The sequence below is a fragment of the Ambystoma mexicanum genome, chromosome 5p (genome assembly GCF_040938575.1).
Source record: "Ambystoma mexicanum isolate Mex_15411 chromosome 5p, UKY_AmexF1_1, whole genome shotgun sequence".
Classification (NCBI taxonomy): Eukaryota; Metazoa; Chordata; class Amphibia; order Caudata; family Ambystomatidae; genus Ambystoma; species Ambystoma mexicanum.
In genome coordinates, this window is record NC_090930.1 from 1,368,681,435 (window position 1) to 1,368,700,064 (window position 18,630).

Genomic DNA, 18,630 nt, shown 5'->3' on the forward strand with positions numbered 1-18,630 from the left:
TACTGCTTCCCCCAAGAGCACCACTAGCGGATCGAAGGGGAGCTCCACGCCGGTTATTTCTTTAATGTGGCTTAAGATCTCTTTCCAGTAGGTTTTTGCTAGTGGACAGGACCACCACATGTGAACAAGGTTCCCAGGTTGTCCGCAATTCCTCCAGCACGTAGTCGGGTATTCTGGGTTAATGGCATTCATATACCACGGAAGACAAAGTTTGTATGCTGCCTCCTTAATCAAGGTACATTTAGAACTCTTGGTGGCTCTATGCCAGATGTGGCCCCATGTGTCCCAATCGATTGGTCTCCCCAAATTGGTCTCCCAATTTTGCATATAAGTAAGATTCTCCTCAGGATCCCATTCCCCCACCAGGCGGTATAGTCTAGTTATTCCCTTGTCTAGTTGGCCTGCTTGTATTGTTAGTTTCACTCCTGTATGGTTTCTGTTTGCCCCTTCTTTCACTTTCGTGTTTGAGACCCAATGGATGAGTTGAGCATAATGGTATTGTTCACGCTCCGGTATGTTAAACTTGGTTTTATATTCCTCAAATACAGAGGTGTCCCATCTACGTAAGATCTTTTAGGGCCATGTTGTTATGTTGTTTTCCCTGCCCCCCCAGTTTGTCCAGAAGTTAGCATGTGTTCCAGGGGAAAATTCTGGATTATAAGATATTGGCGTAAAAGGTCCCCCCCCCCCCCCTTTGATCTTCTTGTTTCTCAAGATCTTGTCCCAGTACCACAGAGTAGTTCTAGTTGATTCCAATAGCTGGCCCCCTTTTTCCCTATGTCGTGTAGCGAGGAAGAAAAGATTCCCCAGGGTTATTTTGGCCGCCGAACTTTCAAGAGTGACCCATTGATTTGGAGCTTCCCCAGCTGTCCATTGCAGCATAGGGGCTACCTGTGCTGCCCATAAGTACCTATGAAAATCCAGGACTCCCAGACCCCCCAGGACCTGTGGTCTGAATAGTACTATTTTGGGTACTCTCAGTCCCCCACCCCCCCCCCAATAAAAAAACATCACTTCTTTCTGCAATGTTTGGATGGCTGGGCTTGGGATTCTTATTGGAAGGGTGCCGACTACATATAGGAATTTAGGGAGCAGGGTCATTTTAACCGCTGTAATGCGTGCCAGCCAGGACAGTTCCTGCAATTGCCAACGTTTTAGTTCTTTAGCTACTGATTTCAGGAGGTCCGGGATCTTAGCCCCGTATAACCTATCATATTTGAGGGTCAATTGTACTCCGGGGTATTTTACTGCCTTATGCTCCCACTTCAGGGGGTATTAGTTCTCCCAAATCGGGATTTGCTCTGGTTTTTCTGTAATGTTGAGAGCTTTGGATTTGGGATAATTAATGTGGAATCCCGAGACCCTAGCGAAATCTCCCAATAATTGTAGGGCTGCTGGTAAAGAATTTGCGGTATCTCTTAGGAATAGGAGAATGTCATCCGCATAGAGCGCTACTTTCTGCGAGCCTGCAGTGCCTCCTTCAACCCCTTGGATTCCTGGGTGGTTACGGACCCTGCATGCGAACGGCTCCAGAACCATTCTACAGTAGAAACAGGCAAACATGTTCTAATGAACTGTCCTAAATTATTAACAACATATTTGACCCACTATGGTAAATATGTCCACAACAGTGAGTACATAGCAGCACTAGCGTTTTGGTGTAGCAGTATTAACTCAACAAATATCAATCTTTTTCTAGCTATATACAATGTATGGTTACTGATTGGGAGTTTATTGGAAATATCCATTTGAACTGATTTCCCTGTATAAATTGAATTAACTTTAGGGGGGAAGGGTTTAACATCTCTATTGTTCATGGAAGCAATGAATAATAGCTATTAGCCATTGGTTATTGAAAAAATAAGATCTTACATATGCTCTGTTTTCTTCAATCTGAGTGAGTGAATCTTGCATATGTTTTAAGTGTGATCTGATCTGGGTATACTGTTGCCTATCTTGAAGATATGTGTTGTAAAACATATGTAAATGTATTCAATTGGGTTTCTTTTTACTTATTGTAAATATTATGTTTTTTGTGTATCTTAAAAACTGTTTTGAAATTGTTTATACTGTAAGTTTATTTGTCATGTGTAAAGTCTATTTATAGACTATGTCACATTAATAATAAAATAAAAAAATAAATAACTATCAGGGTCTGAAGATTCTTCCCTCCCTTCCTCCTCACCTTGTTCTTCTGTTCAACTGTCTTGGGGGTCTTTCTTCTTTCTTCCCCTGTTCTTCTTTTGGTCTTCTCCCTTCTTGTCCTTCTTTTCGTGCAAGTAGGGTCTCTCTCCTCTGGAGGCCACGTTGTCGGGTTGTGGAACACCTGACAACGAGGATTCCCTGGAAGTGAGCCCCAAAACAGGGAAAAAGCCTCCTGGCTGAAAAAAACCCTGTCTGCTTCCAGTGGATGACGGAGACGACTCCTTAGTGGTATGTCCCAAAATGTGGAGTGGTGTAATTCTCAAGATAAGGACCTTCTGATATCCACAGTGTCTCTGGGTCCTCAGGAACTTGGATTGGGAGGAAATGAGTCACAGAGAACTCCAGGAGTTGAGAAGATATGCTAAGCGCAGCCAACCCCAGGTAAGCAGAGAAGTACAGCGGCAAGGCGCTGAAAGAACTGGGAGGAGTCAAACAAATAGTACAGTGTCCAAGAAAAGGGGAGAGAAGTACTGCTGACGGACAAGACCCGGAATGGGAAAAGCACAGAAGGAAAGTAAAATATCCACCCGTGAGACGGGACGAAACGAAAGTCCAAGAGCAGAGAAAACACGGCGATGAGGAAATGCTGTGTCGTGGACAGAGAAACCTAGCTGCGAGGTAGCAAGGAGAGGGGGAGCGTTAGCTCCGGAAACAAAGGCACTAGCGCCTACCTGTGAGGAAATGAAGGTGCAACGCACTGGGCATTGTCACAGGCGGAAGGATATACTGGTGGTGGCCCTCTTGAAATAAACTAGACTGTTGGCGAACGGCAGGGACATATGATGGAACATTGTAATGGTGTCTCCAACGGTCCTATATCTTCCAAGAGGGCATGACACCTACTGGCTAACTTTCGCCCTGTGTCTCTCCTGCCACACTACACTAAAGTGCTTGAAAGGGTTGTGTTAAACTGTCTTACCAATTTCTTAGATATCCACAACCTTTAAGACCTCCTTTGGGTTCTCGTACCAACTCTTCGCGGATGTCACCCAAATCGTTCTCTCTTTTCCTGAACTCTCCTCTGATCTCTCTAGCAAAATTTCAAACTGTCTCTCTGCCATTAAATATTAGATGGCTTTGCCATCTCTGATGTTAAACTCTACCAAAAAAAAAGGTGCTCTACTTCCCTGCCAAAGGTTCTCTCTCATCACTTTCTCTTCCTATCGAGTTCCCACTTGACACTCTCCCCATCGCTTCTTCAGCTAGAAACCTCGGCGTCCTCTATGAACCTTCTCACACCTACTCTACTTTCATCTCCAAAACTGGAACATCAGCTTGCCTCAACCTCCTAAATATTAGAAGCATTCGGCACCTCCTTCCTTTCAACACCAGCAAGCACCTCTTAACCGCAATGGTCTTCTCTAAACTGCACTACTGTGCCAGCATCCTCTTTTGTCTCCCGAACTCTGCTTTCTGTCCTCTCGACAAGAACATTAACTTTGCTACTAGGATTCGCTTTGAACTCCCTCACTTCACACCTACTTCCTCGTACCGTCACCAGGCTGGATGGCTGATGATGCAAAAGGGCCAGATTTAAATTTCTTTTCCTGGTTCACAACACAAATCTATCCACGGTAAGGCACCACTGTATCTACCCTCTATCCAACTCTACAAGCCTTCTCCTAATGAGCCAACTATCATTGTGGCTTCTGACCCTTCCTGTGCTTCCTCTCGCTTTTGCTCCGTCTCTCTTCCCGGTCAACTTGCATATAATTCTCTTCCCCTGGACATTTGAGAAACAATCCACATGGATTTTTCAAAACCGAACTAAAAGCCTTACGCCTTGCCTCAGAGTTACTCTCTTAACCTACTTCTCATCTGCCTGCTAGCTAACATTTTTTCCTCTCCTCTATCCCTCACTTCCTCTGTCTCCCCTGTAGTACTTCACCCATCATGGCCACATCCCAAGCACAGCTGGCGGTACTGCATATCTGCACTTAAAAATGTCCAATGTCCATTGTCCTTAACCTATGTATGTATTGTCACTTATTGTCTGCGGTGACTGTTCCATTTACTCCCCTCCACAACGTGGTCCGAATGTCCATCAAACTCACCCCATCGTAAGACGCTTGCTGCTTCCTGTCAAATCTGATTTCTTAACTATTATATGTTGTTTTGTGATCAAAAGAGCATTGTTCCTCATGTATATAAGTAAATAATATTTGCAAGAAAAGTGTGTTTCATTGACTTTAATGCTGCTGTTCTTTCAATGGCTCACTATAATTGGTAGTGAAATATCATCATTGGATCAATATCAAATCATCAATGGCTGATTGTCGTCAGTGTTCCAGCAACTTTGGTTCAGTACTGTCAGTGCCTTAGCCTCATCGGCACACTATTTATTGTCAGTGGGTCAGTTTATCCTGGGTACTGTATCATTAGTGACTCAGTACTATTAGGCACAATATTGTCAGTGGCTTAGTGTTATCAGAGAATCATTATGGTAAGTCCTGGAGACAGGAACTTGATAAAAAATGGCAGAGAGAAAGGAAGAGTGTTGTCAGCATTCCTTCCAGGATCCAGGGCAGAGGAGAGATAGAGGGGAAACCATGTAGCAGATAAGGTATGGGAGGCTGGTAAAAGGAAACGCAGTGAGAAGAAAAACTGCAAAGTATAGAACAGTAAAAGTGAGAAAGAGAAATCCACAAAGGGTAAGGCAAAGAGGACACGCTGAGCAGAAAGACCGAGAGTAGCAATCACTAAACAGTGAGGGCGTGATGGGGCAGAGAAGATCATTCGGAGTCCTGAGCAGGTACTGGTGAGGTGAAAGGTGGTCAGGCAGCAAATGAACGTGTGAATGGTAATATTTTATGAAACTGGGTTTCTAAGGAGAAATTCATTGGTAATGGAACTGCAATGACCATTTTATATGACGCAGCAGTATTTTAAAAGGATTATTATTGTTCTTGTCACACGATTAATTGTGACATTTTCTGCAGCAATGTAAAATCTTCTGCTAATTGCCTGCTGCCAATCTCCTTTTCTTCAGAAACATTTTCCTATTGGGCATACATATTTGCGCTTTTTCGTCGACTGAGGAGCATTTCACAAATAATGCTGACAGTGGTGCACACCTGGTAACATTTGATATAGAAATTCAAATCGTCATTATACGTACAGCAGAGCTGATTTAAGAATTTTAAGGTGCGGGGGAGGAAACAAGGCCTTGGCACAAAGCCTAAATCAGAAAAGAGAAAATAGAAGAGGGCCCAAAAGGTGGGGCCCTCCCGTCCCCTGCACACTATTTACTGATGCCACATAGGGCCTTCAAATATATAGATATAAATCTATCAATGTATAAATATATAACAGCAGTTTTGTTAGTTGAGCATATAACGATTTATTTGGCAAAGAAGAAAACAAAATAAAATTTGCCAAAAAGCACAATCTGTTATACAAAGTAATTCATAACGTATGACATATTAAAACAAATTGCGATGAAGCAATAAATGATGAACAGATGATGCTGTCCAATTGTGGGGTGGCCGACGCGTTTCGAGGGTAACCTCTTCTTCATAAGGGCCCAATTGAACTGCATTTTCTGCTTGCGTTTAGTGTTTCAGAGCGGTGGCTCGTATTGCATTCCATGCTAGTTTATGGCTTCTTCTGAGAGCTCTGAAACACTAAACGCAAGCAGAAAATGCAGTTCAATTGGGCCCTTATGAAGAAGAGGTTACCCTCGAAACGCGTCGGCCACCCCACAATTGGACAGCATCATCTCTTCATCATTTATTGCTTCATCGCAATTTGTTTTAATATGTCATACGTCATGAATTACTTTGTATAACAGATTGTGCTTTTTGGCAAATTTTATTTTGTTTTCTTCTTTGCCAAATAAATCGTTATATGCTCAACTAACAAAACTGCTGTTATATATTTATACATTGATAGATTTATATCTATATATTTGAAGGCCCTATGTGGCATCAGTAAATAGTGTGCAGGGGACGGGAGGGCCCCACCTTTTGGGCCCTCTTCTATTTTCTCTTTTGAGCATTTCACAAATCCCATCAGTTCAATGAAACAACGCTAGTGGGTGATATGAACCCATATGGGACAAAATGTCCCTTTACATCAAAAAATTGGCAGTGGCGGGTTAGTGCCTGAAGAATACATTCAAGTTTATCATTCATATTTATAGACTTTTCTTTGCAATTATCAAAGGAAACAAAAACAGTAATGCAACTGCTTACATATTCAGGATCCCAAATAATGTAGCTCAGCTCGCTGTTTACTTTCACGACAAAATAAAAAAGAAATATAATTAACATGACGAGGGGGCTGATGATCCTCCAAGTGGCCTGCCAGAATATATTCGGTTTGTGGCCGATCATGAATTTGATGTCTTCATTAAATCTAGAAATAAAAAAATCAAATGTTAAAAAGTTGCCAATCTGCATCTTATATGCATTGATGTGATATGTTTTATAATAATTTACCAAACACAACATCAAAATAGTTAAAGAATAACAATGATTTCCATTGCCAATGTTTGTCCATTATTCATAGTAATCATGTTATGTCATTTTAACATATTAACAAACTTATAGGTAACACTAATTCCTGTGAGAATGGTGACAGAATATTGAAAAGGAGTTAAATCATTGAATTTATGAACTGAAAGCGGTTTCCCAAACCATAAAGAAAATATGCTGATGTCATGTGCTTTTTGAATCAAGGGGGACACGCATTATTTTGAGTTAAAGAGCATTGTGCCGCCTTAACTGACTCCCTCTCAACGAAATAACCATTCACTATAAAGATACGTAATGCAATGTTAAGTGGATTTGTATGTTGCCCTTCTGCAATTTTGGTGGCCTCGCGGCATGCGGACCTGTAAGGAAAGTGAGAGCTACAGGAAGATGTAAAGCCAGGTGTGATGACAGTTGCAGCTGCTTAGTTATATGGGTTTGATTGGGACACTTGGGAATGTGTTTATCCATAGGGGAGAGCCCAATACCAGGAAAAGTTATAATGGTCTGGTCTGGCATAGCCGCGGATGTGGATAGTGTGGTAGAGCTAAAGATGTGAGCTTCGTCAGAGCTCCATTGATGTTGATTTGGTAACTGTGGGGGGTTGCGTGTGAAGTGTAAGGTGTAGGATATTTGAGAGGGGAGTTGTTAGTTGGGGAGAAGAGGGAAGTATGGGTACATGTGGTCAGGAGCGAAACATGTGAGGCTTAGGATGCCACCTGGGAGCAAGCTAATTGGGCACTATCTGGGAAAATGATATGGGCAGTCTTTTGAATGTTTGTGGTAGTATTATTTTGATTCCCTTTAGGATTCATTTAGAATGTATTATACGTGTACAATGCTATCCATTTAGCTATACCAAAAATGAAATGAAAACAAAGTTTAAAATCATAAATATTGTAATAAAACACATGTTTGTGAAAAGTAATGCAATAAAAAAGCATCAATTCTTTCCAGCTGCCATTAAGATCCACCTTCTGGACAAGAAAAAGGCAAGTCCTAAAATACTTCAGTAATGTTGTTTTTATGTAAAATAGCATTAGCAGCCATGTCGACGGCAGAAGCGCAATCACACAACCCTCATTCTCAGGCAAAGTGGCATGAACATGACAAGCTACATGTAGAAATCCTGCATATTCCTCCTTACACCTTGGACCCCTATCAAACAACGCGAAGGTGATATGTAATTCTCATGCTGTATGATACATCTGATGTAAAGAATTGAAATGAAGCAATTTATACTTCGAGTTTAGGAAGACATGTTCAGTCATTGTTCATTAGTGGACTGTTGCACAAGGGCCCACTACCATCTGGACCCATCATGAAAATCTGTGGGTGATTTACCCCACAAAACAACTTTATAGTGGTTAGAAACCCAGGGCCAGATTCTCATACTTTTTTTGCACAAGTGATAAGATGCGTGTTAGTGAGAATTCTCATTTCATGGCTAATTTCCCTTACCTAGTGAGTCTCTCAGCAGCTTTGCTGGATCTCTGGAGTTATTTCTTTCCACTTGGTAAGAGTGTGAGCTTTTCCCCCACTCTTACCCATGTTTTGCTATGTGTCCTTTACCTGTCTTTATGAATGTGGGCTCTGGAGCACACCACTTCAGTGGCCCCCTTCTTTTGTGTGTTACACAGCACCTTCAGTGCAGTGACACAGGGTTGTCATACTGACTTCCCCCCGACTCCATTTCTGAGGCTGAATACTGTCCCCCAGAAAAGAGTAAAGTTGCCAATAACTTTACTTAGTCAATTTAACCACAGATCCAGTACACCCCATCTTACATGGAATATTAACTCTTAGCCCTTTTTATCTGTACCTCCTAGAGCATTGTTTCGCTCTTTTAACATTTAGAATTGGCTGGTGGCAGTGGTATCTACCCTGAACTTTCCTACCGTGGTTATCTTATATAAACGTGGCTATATTGTAGGCTATTGTATCAGCCTCGAACTTAAACCTGATCGACCAAATACTTTTTCTTTTGGCTCCGGTGCGGTTTATTCACCATTTCTTTTTGTTAAACTCCTTCTTGTGTTTTACTTTGCGAGGCAAACCAGGTTTGCCTTCTTTGTTCACTGTCTTTTGGCGGGCTTCTGCCAAGAAGCCCTCCTCTAGGCACCTGGGTGTCTAGGTGGGATGAATGTGATGGAGGGGTGTAGTCACCCCTTGCACAGGGTATCCTAGGAAACCCAAGTCACACTTTTCCATGATTGGCCGAGGTGGTTGTCCAGGCTGGACAATCCCCTGCTGTGTGATTGACAGCCAGGCTGTGTGAATGGGGGATTTTCGCATAAAAGGCAGGTCTCTTGGGCTGGAAGTCAGAGAGTCGCCACTGGAACTACAAGGAACCGAAGAGAAGCGGAGGAGAGGTTGACTGCTGCAATTATCCCGTACCGGTGAAGCCCTGCTGCAGTCCTGAGCTATCTACCCTTCAACGACTAAGAGAAGATCCACTCCGGAGTCTTCTTCCCTTGAGCCTGGTGGAGATAACCAGCTTGTCTTCTTCAGCCAGAGGAATCCCTTCGTGGTCGAAATCGCTGCACACTGCTGTAGTGGTCCGGATAGCCACCTGAAGAGCCTCTCCTGTTTTTAAGGAGCGCATCTTTTATTCATCGACGCTGCTGCCGGCCTCATCCCCGCATGGTGCAGACCCCCTCATCGTCCTTCTTCTTGCCAAAGCTCCAGGAATCGTGGGTCTGCAGGAAACTACCAGGAACAACTGCCGTGGCACCAGCTTCATCCTTTGAGAAAGGTATTGTGTCCTGCTTGAGGAATTTGGGTGAATCCCTATTTCTCTTCCTTAAGGCTTGTCCTTACTTTTCCCTCCTTCTTATAACTTTTGCTTCCGAACATTGACAATATCAAAGTACTCTTGGCTACGTTGAATCGTGAACTGTCCGACTGTGTGATCCTCGACAACAGGCACCCGGTGTCACTTGACCCTGGATCCGACCCTTTGACTCTTACATTCCTATCTATGAGTGTTCTTCGATCCTGTCTTCCTAACTATAATATTGCCTATGATTGTTGCCCCCAACTCCTAAGTGTGTTTTTGCCCCGGTAGCAATTCTTGTCGTGGATACGCGTTTATTTAGTAGACCGAACTGTCAAAAAGTGATTGCAATCGTATTCACAGTAACGTGTCTTGTTTCATAACACGGTCTGTTCAAACACAGGGTACTTACCTTGATCTATACCGTACAAAGTGAATTGGTTAGTTGTACTGATTTTACGTGTGGTTTTGAATTTAATAGAAGTGTTGTGTTTATAACAAACGGTTTAAAAATAAATGTACTCATATTTTTCTACCAGAAACCTTGAGTCAGTGTGTGCTTGAGTCACAGTAATTGTGGTCCCTTTGTGTAATCTCTGCTACTGCTCATATACTCTTGAGATAAGCCTGGTTGCTCCGCTACTGCTACCACTTTAACATAGTAGTACAGGCTTGTACCAAAGGTAAAACTTGTATTGCCACCTGTAGTCTTAATTGTGTGTAGTGGTCCCTAAGGGCACTGCACAGGATTCTGCCTAACAATGCGCAAGCACATCTCCTTCACTTTCAACAGGAACCTTGTGCAAAATTCACAAACTGCAACTTTATGTAAATATCATAGATGTACATATTCAGATGCTCTTTCTTCGTCACAACTGCGCAAATCTGGGGGTGTTTCTGTGCATTTTGAAGTAAACTTGAATCCACAAAATGAGGTGTGTTTTAACATATGCAAAAAAAGCACATTCCCCTGAGTTTATTTGAACAGGATTAGGGGTGTGTGCAATGCAGATCTTGGATAATTCTGAACCTTTTGTGTTCATGGAGCAGCAGCAGTATGAACTGCTGCTGACAACTTGCATTTCTATCCCTTACACATGGATAGAAATGCTTTAACCTATTTTTAACATTTCACAATGGTAGGCCTTTAAATAACCCATCACTTAAAATGTGCTCCCAGCAACCACATGATTGTTAAAATCCTGTCATGCAGCAGTGTGTGAAGCATACTTGCAACACGAATGTATGAACAGTGTTCTGTACCTTAAGTGAGGGTAAGCAAAGGGGCTAGCCAATGCATCATCTGTGTAGGACATCACACCCCCTGGAAATGTGCAAGGTACCTTTGTGGATAAGGTGACCTTGTAGTTTCCAAAAAGGGAGCATCTTAAAAAAAACGCTATTTTTAGATGCCTCATGTTGTCTACCATTCTTGGGTGTAGTGATGTGTATAACATGCTTTTAGAGATTACCAAAGTGGCGGGGAAATCGGGAAGCTTACCCCATAAAGTGATGCATAGAATAAAAATAGCATATGGGGATTTACTGCAGTTTATCTAAGGTGGTAATGGAGCCATACATGAAGGTTGGAATGATCGTGAAAGCCAGTGCTATGAATTACCACTTTTTGAGTAATGGCCCAGCCTGGAATCGGGACAAGATGACTGTGGCAGTATCGAACCCCTATCCTTGTAATTGCTGTTTGCTGAGATAATACCCCATGGGTGATGTGTATACAGTGCTTGTCCTCATATTTGTAATATCAGCTGACACACAATGCACCCTTTGCCCCGGGATGAGACAATTTGTTGGGGAATCCCTCACCCCCCATCACTAATAGGCTTAAAGGGAAAGCAATGGCACCTCTTCGCTCACTCCACAGTGTGGCCAAGACCATGGTGAGGTATTATGCCAGTGGGAGGGGGAGGGGGGTCATGCTTTTCCGTATGCAATTTCCGTATGCAATTTTAGTCATTTCCAAAACAAAGTATAAATGCAAAGAGTACAAAAAAACTAAGGTGAAATCGCCCTTTACTCTTCACATTTCCAATTCGTTTTGGAAACAGTGTAAATGCAGTCTGCAAATTACGCTTTGCAGATAGCATTTACAATGAATTCCTATGTAATCTGCAGGTGAGTTTCATAGGAATTGATTTGTTTCCACCACCTGAAAATAAATGCAGTTGAAAAACCATGGCACTATGTTAAGGGAAAGCAGGAATGTACAGTGGCTATGTGTACCCTGTGACAAGACCAGCAGCATGGCTGGCCTTATCAATAAGGCCTAGGAAGCCCCCCCCCCGGGGGGAGATCCAGGGCATGGCCTTATCAATAAGGGGTGGGAAGACCCCCGGGGGGCGATCCAGGAGTTCCAAAGCCAGTCCTACTCGTGTGGTGGACAGTGGCAGTTGAGAGGGCATCAATTGCTGCCCCCGTTGAGCCAACATGTTTTTGTGCAGACCACTGTTAAATCAAGCCATGCCCTAGTGCAAGATGGTTGTCAGTTTATTTCAATCTCTTCCAGAAACATACTATGTGAACTAGAATCTAAAACGAAGTATCTGCGTATGAATCCTGATCCAGAGCACGCATGTCTGGTGGAAATGTTATCATCTGACCCCCATTAGGCCGCAGCTACTATCAGCCTTGCAACAAGAGAAACCCAAAGAAAGGAAGGAAAGCCATGGCACCCATGCAGTCCTTCCCTCCAAGCTTAAACAAGTCCCAGTGAGAGGAGGGATAGCCACGTAGGGAAGCGGCGTCCATATGCAGCCTGAAAGAGGAATGCAACGTGCTGCTCTGGGAATACTAGCAAGCATGCACAATGACTCTGGCAACCTAAATCAGCAGGGAGAAAAAAACGCCAAACCATCTTTCCCACTGGACTTCTCTCAGTGGCACCCAAAACTGGTCCCCAGAAAACTAACAAAAACAATGACCTTCCCGGGCCACCATTGTTGTTCCGTGGCAGGCTGTGCAGAGAACTAACTCACTTATGACCTTCAACATTTCTGAAACGCCAAGGGTGGGAAGGATAGGACCAGATTGACCAGGGAGAGAAGAGCAATATCAGGAGAGAAGGGAGAAAAGAGGAAGCAGTAGAAAATAGGAAGTGTGGGTTATTTGGGTGAGGGCAAAGGTGGAGGTGGATGACGACCAAGAGACCAGCAGAAGGGAGGAAGGAGTGCCTGACATGGAGACGATTGTTGGAGATGGTGAGGTGTTGGCTAATGAGTGAAAGTGGTACTTCTGTGTGAGTGTTTGTGTGGTTAGAAAGATTAGTGTAAGGAGTGATTGTATAGTGGATGGTAGTAGTAGTAGTGTAAAGGAGGGAACAATAGAGTTGTGAAAAGAGGAGCAACATCAATGGGTTGAGGCAAGGTCTAGGATGAGAAAGAAACATCAGAAGAATTAGAAGATTTAGGGAGGATGGAGGCGAAGTGAGTATGAAGGAAGAGTTGGAACAGGAGAGATGAGTTAGTGTGCTAGGCAGAGGACTGAATCCAAAACGATATCTGTAAGGCAAATCACAATACAACGCCAAAACTGGGATAGAGTAGAGAAAGTCAGGAAGTGGCTGAGGGGGTTTAGAGAGATACAGTGTTCTTCCTTTATGTCCTCACAACTAGCCAAACACAGAATTAGACCATAGGGGTCAACTTTCTCAGTTTACTAACCTGTGCTCATAGACACCTGGGTAAGGGAGGAGGTGTGATACAAGACATGAGAGGGGTGACTCTAGTGCCTCAAAGACTTTAATAAAAACCTTTGAACCGCCTCTGAGATTTGGAGTGATTCTTGTGCAATCTGTGATATGCGTTCTCTGCCCCAACTCTGCCTCCAAATAGCATTCACAGCCTAGAGAGCATACAAATAAGGCGTAAAGAATAAACACATTGGTTTTTTACGTTTTTTGTCATGCTCCACTGGGTTGCAAAATGACTCCCAAAGTATAATTTTCGATCTTTATCAAAGGTTTTCTTCTCTTACGTTATCTTTATGATTAGCTTGATCGTGTGATTTATTTAGGGCTACACGTCCCAAAATGCAGAGAGCTCAAAACTGTCTGAGGTACTGATTTGATTCACCTATTGTAAAAGAATATAAAGGAAGGATTACTGGGTGGTGCTACAGAGAAGGAGCAGAAGTGATCACCGACATTGTGTAATGGTCTACGATTAACCATCTGAGTTGTGGTCAGTTCTCTCCACCAGCTGCCAGCCAGGCAGTATGCCAAGCAGAATGGGTTTGTCTTTGTGTTGTCATAGGACTGCATTTTCTTGCATGCTATTCTAATAATGAAGTGATATGCCCCGAGGTGACGGCCCAACCCCGTAGGTAATGTGGCCCACCTCCCAAGTAAAGCACGCGGCTCCCATAATGAGGCCGGCAGTGCTGTTACCGAAAGTGACGGCACACCAGTGAGGGGCATATCGCCATTAGCACCCGTGTAGTTCCCTACACGGGTGCTAACGGTGTCTTTTTTTTGTTTTTAAATAAATAAACGTACCTTTCTTGTGCAGTGCGGCACCGCGCAGTGCTGCTGATCGGAAGTTGCTTTTCCATATTGATGGCGGTTATCGGGTGTCAGGTGGATTTCTTTGCAGTTGATGGTGTGGTATGGGTAAGAGGGAGGAGTTTGTTGTTGGTGCAGAGTCGGCTGCAAGCTGCGAATGTGCGAGTGGAGGAGTAGTGTGGGAAATGGGGCTTTTCGGTGTCTGTGGATAAAAGTGTGAGTATGGTTTTCTCAAGGAGAAGAGTGCAGCAGGAGTTGGACTTGGTTTTGAAAGGTGTGAGGGTGAAGAGCATGGAAGAGTTTCGGTACTTGGGGGTGATTTTGGATAGGAAGTTGAACTGGAATTTGCAGGTGGATGGTGTGGTGGATAAGTGTAAATGTAGGTTGAATTTGTTGCGGGCGGTGTCTGGGAAAGAGTGGGGTGCGCAGCAGAAGTGTTTACGAATGTTGTATAAGGGGTTGATTTTGAGTGTGATGGATTTTGGATGTCAGGTGGCAGTGGGTTTCACGGCGAGTCAGAAGCTGCGGTTGGATAGGGTGCAGGCGAGGGCATTGAGGGTGTGTTCGGGTGTGATGAGGTCCTCTCCAGAGAATGCGGTACAGGTGCTTGTGGGGGAGATGCCGTTGGGGTTGAGGAGGGATGCGTTGAATATGAGGTGGTGGGTGAAGCGCAGTGCGAAGAGTGTGGCTCATCCGGTGCGTGAATGTTTGCTGTATAATTGGAGGTTTGACTATTATAGGGACCGGTGGAGGAGGAAGGGGGGCACTTTGGGGTTTCACATGTGGGAGAAGGGGGTGCAGTGAGGTGTGGGCGAGTTGTTGGCTGTGACGAGTACGGATTTGGTGAAATGGCCGATGTGGATGATGGGGTCTCCAAAGGTGTGTTTGGAGTTGGCGAGTGTGGTGTCGAAGAAGCGGGGTTTGCGGGGTGAGATCAAGGCTTTGGGTCAGGCGTAAGTGGCAGGGAAGGAAGGGTGTAAGGTGTTCACGGATGGTTCGAAGGATCCTGTGTCTGGGAGAGTGGGTATGGTGTTTTATCTGGAAAGCACTGGGGAGTATAAAGTGGGGCGACTGACGAATGACGTGTCGATTTGTACGGCTGAGTTGGTGGCGATTGCATTGGCGATTGATAGGGTGTGCGAGTTGGGGTTTGAGAAGGTGGTGGTGTTTTCGGATTCATTGAGTGGGTTGCAGGCGATTGTGGCAGGGGATGGTGATAGGAAGGATGTGATTTTGGACATCAGGAGGAAGATTGATCGGTGTGTGCGTGGGGGGATGGATCTGGAGTTGGCGTGGGTCCCCAGTCACAGTGGCATTTTGGGTAATGAGTTGGTGGACTTGGCAGCGGGTGCGGGTATGAGGAGAGGAGCGGTTGATGTGAGGATACCTTTGAGTGTGGATGATGTGAAGGCTGTGGTGGTGAAACGGGTTATGGATGAGTGGCAGGGGAGGTGGAGAATGGGTTGAAGGGCAGGTGGATGTTTGGTGTTCGTGAGAAAGTGTGTGTGAAGGTGGATGCAGGGAAACTGGAATGGAGGAGGAGGGAGGAAGTGTCATGATCTCTGCTTCCAAAAGGTCAGGGTTTTCCCAACTCCCTTGGAAGCAGATCCATAACCCAGGTTCCGAGTGCCAACCAGTCCCAATTGGGGCCTTTTGGACCCAGTCCTGGCGCCAGTGGCACCAGGCTCATAAATATGCCCAGTCCCAGCGCTGGAAGCGCCGGGCTCATAATGCTTGGGTGGACTTACCTGCAGCAGACCATGCTGCTTACTTGCCTGCCAGTTGAGCCTCTGATCCTCTTCTGTTTGGAACTACTTTTCCTGTTGGGTGGGGCTGGAGCCACTCCCTAGATTTAGAACACTGGAACTCTTCTGGAAGGCAGGAACTCTTTTCTTACCAGGAACTCTTTTCTTACTTAGGCGTGGCTGTGGAAGGAGACACCTAAGCACCACAGGAGGCTATTTAAACCACACCCGGTGGATGAATCTTGCTTTGCGTTATTCTGCACCCTCTGCAGCAGGACGCTCATCGTGTCTTCTGCATCCAGTCCTGGGCCTAAGGAAAAAGGCTTACCATCCTGAATCCAGTCTTCAGCAACACCTATAAAGACAAGAAAGAACAGGTTAGCATTCCGGCATCTGAAAGGCAAAGGCTTACCATCCTGAATCCAGTCTTCAGCAACACCTATAAAGACAAGAAAGAACAGGTTAGCATTCCGGCATCGGAAAGGCAAAGGCTTACCTACTCTTCGTGCGCTCCGGAGGTCTTCATACTGCATTCTGGCATCTGAAAGACAAAAGCTTACCAACTCTTCGCACGCTCCGGAGGCCTTCGGCGCTGCATCCGCATCTGAAAGACAAAACAAGGTGCGTTTAAAGACATTGGGGAACTTTAATACTCACGTGCCATTACTCCTTTCCACATCTAATCCAGTGGGTATTCCGGCACCCTGCAGCCGCTCCGAACTCGTACCTGCAAAATAAAAAGACAGTTAGAGCGCATCGTGAAGCAGGCAACAAGCGCTTACTCACGTGCTTCCAGGCGCTTCTATTCATCACACGGGCTCCATCTTCAACTCACTTCAGCCCGTCATCCGCCATCGCCGGAACCCTGCAAAACAAGAGACATCATTACTAAAGACTTTAAAAAGACATTTGAATGACTCGAAACTTACCGTTCGTGCAGTAAACGACGGACAGCAGTCCTCTGAAGTCAAGAGGCCTGCGCTACCTATCCAGTGAAGAAATTGGCTACAGCACCCTGCCCCGAGGCAGATGGAGAGCTCGGCATTCACTTACCTAAGGTGAGAGCGTTAACCTTTGGGGTCTACAGGAGAGGAGAAGAGGAAAGAGATAGGGACACCCCAATAACCCCAGTTCATTAACCCCATATTTTCTATCTGAAGACATCTTACTCTACACGTCAGGCATACAGTGCACAGAGGTCCAGCCCAAAGAGCCAACCGGGTGCTACACATCACCTTTGAAGATACGGTAGTCGCCCAGTCAAGACCGGCGCCTCTGCGAGAATCAGGTGAGCGTTACAGGAAGTGATGCTGAACCAGTTGAGGATAGGGCATGTGGGGCTGAATGACAGTCTGTTTCGAGTGGGGAAGCGTGAGTCGAGGGACTGTGCGGTGTGTGGGGTGCCTGAGACTGTTGGACATTTTTTGCTTGCGTGTGAGAGGCATGTTGAGGAGAGAGAGTTGATGAGGGTTTGGTTGTCTGCGCTGGGAGTGGCTGAACTGAGTGGGAAGGCTTTGCTGGGAGGAGGCGGGGTGAGAGGCAGGGAGAGGAGCAGTGTGCTGCTAGATTTTGTGGGGCAGACGGGGCGGTGGGAGGAGTTGTGAGAATGTGAGGGCTGCGTGTAAGATTGGTGGGGTAGGTGCACATCATCCTTTTAGAAAGAAAGAAAGAAAGAAAGAAAGAAAGAAAGAAAGAAAGAAAGAAAGAAAGAAAGAAAGAAAGAAAGAGACGTCATCGACATGAAAACGGACTTCCCAAGAGCATCAAAGCGTAGTGCTGCGCTGGAAAGGCACGTTTATTTTGTATTTTTTGTAACGAAATGAAATCACTGTTGCCACCCGTGTAGGAAACTACACGAGTGCTAATTGCTGAAGGGTGAGCGGGCAAGGGGCGCTGGCTGCCCGGGCAGCTCAGAACGTCGGCTTGTACCATACAGTACAGACGTGTTCTGAGCCTCCTGATGGGTCAGCGCCCCCCACCGATGGTGCTAATATCTTCCTGGCTGATATGGAGTCATGTTTAAAACGCCTGCAAAGCGCCCAGTTCTGTTTTGAGGTCTGGTGCCCTGTCAAAAGTATTTATTTCCACCTTTTTAATGGGTGATTTCTATTTTACCAGCATTCAAAGGCTGGCGGATCAAGATCCTAAGCTATGGATGTTTTCCATAACAACTTGCAAGGACAAGAGGACTATGCTATAAACTGCAAACTGGATCCAGTATAATCTCCCAAAACAAAAACTCTGTGGGGGAAGCTCTTTCACTCCCTGGACGATTACAACTCCATGGCCGACCCAACGGTCCAAGTTTCCTTTAGGCAACCTTGTGCTTCAGGCCAGGTAAGGTGCTCCTTAAAAACATCATAGCCTTGTTGACTTTAGAATTAAACAATGCTGTTAGATAACCAATAATTTCACTCAAATACAATCATCTGCCTTGCAAAATGCTGTCTACGCTACTATAATCAGTTGTGCTCTAGTGTACATGCTATTAACATCGAATAATCTGGACCATGTATAAATATCGTGGACATTGCAGTGGGGTGTACATGTTTTTCTTGTTTCAATTCTTTAGTACCAGTCTAAAGTGGTATACCTGCCACTGCTATCCTGCAAGCACACACACTTGTGTGGGCTTTTTGAATTGCAGTATATTAAGGTAATGTGCAAAACGCTAATTTAGATTTTACCCATTTGTTGATCGGCCTTGTAGTGCTGCCAATGTTTCACAACTCATGCCTGTTATTTATTTAACTGCCTACGGAATATCTGGGTCCAAATGACTTCAAAAGTGCAAACACCTTTCTACCCACAAGCAACACTCATTTTGATAGGCAACACCCTTGTTCTGCAACTCTGACCAGAACGTGCATGTAGTGGACACACGAGTTGCTGTGTGGTCTTTCCCTTTGCTATACA

At 44.8% G+C, this 18,630-nt stretch overlaps 1 protein-coding gene across 2 annotated transcripts in view; it reads right to left on the reverse strand.

Moving 5' to 3' along the window:
- The window catches only part of SLC6A19 (solute carrier family 6 member 19), a 791,726-nt gene that overhangs the window by 118,608 nt on the left and 654,488 nt on the right, over window positions 1–18,630 (reverse strand). For both annotated transcript variants that reach the window (XM_069613782.1, XM_069613781.1), the window contains exon 11: window positions 6,399–6,561. In XM_069613782.1, coding sequence (XP_069469883.1) covers window positions 6,399–6,561 — 163 coding nt within the window. The remainder of the gene's footprint in view (window positions 1–6,398; window positions 6,562–18,630) is intronic.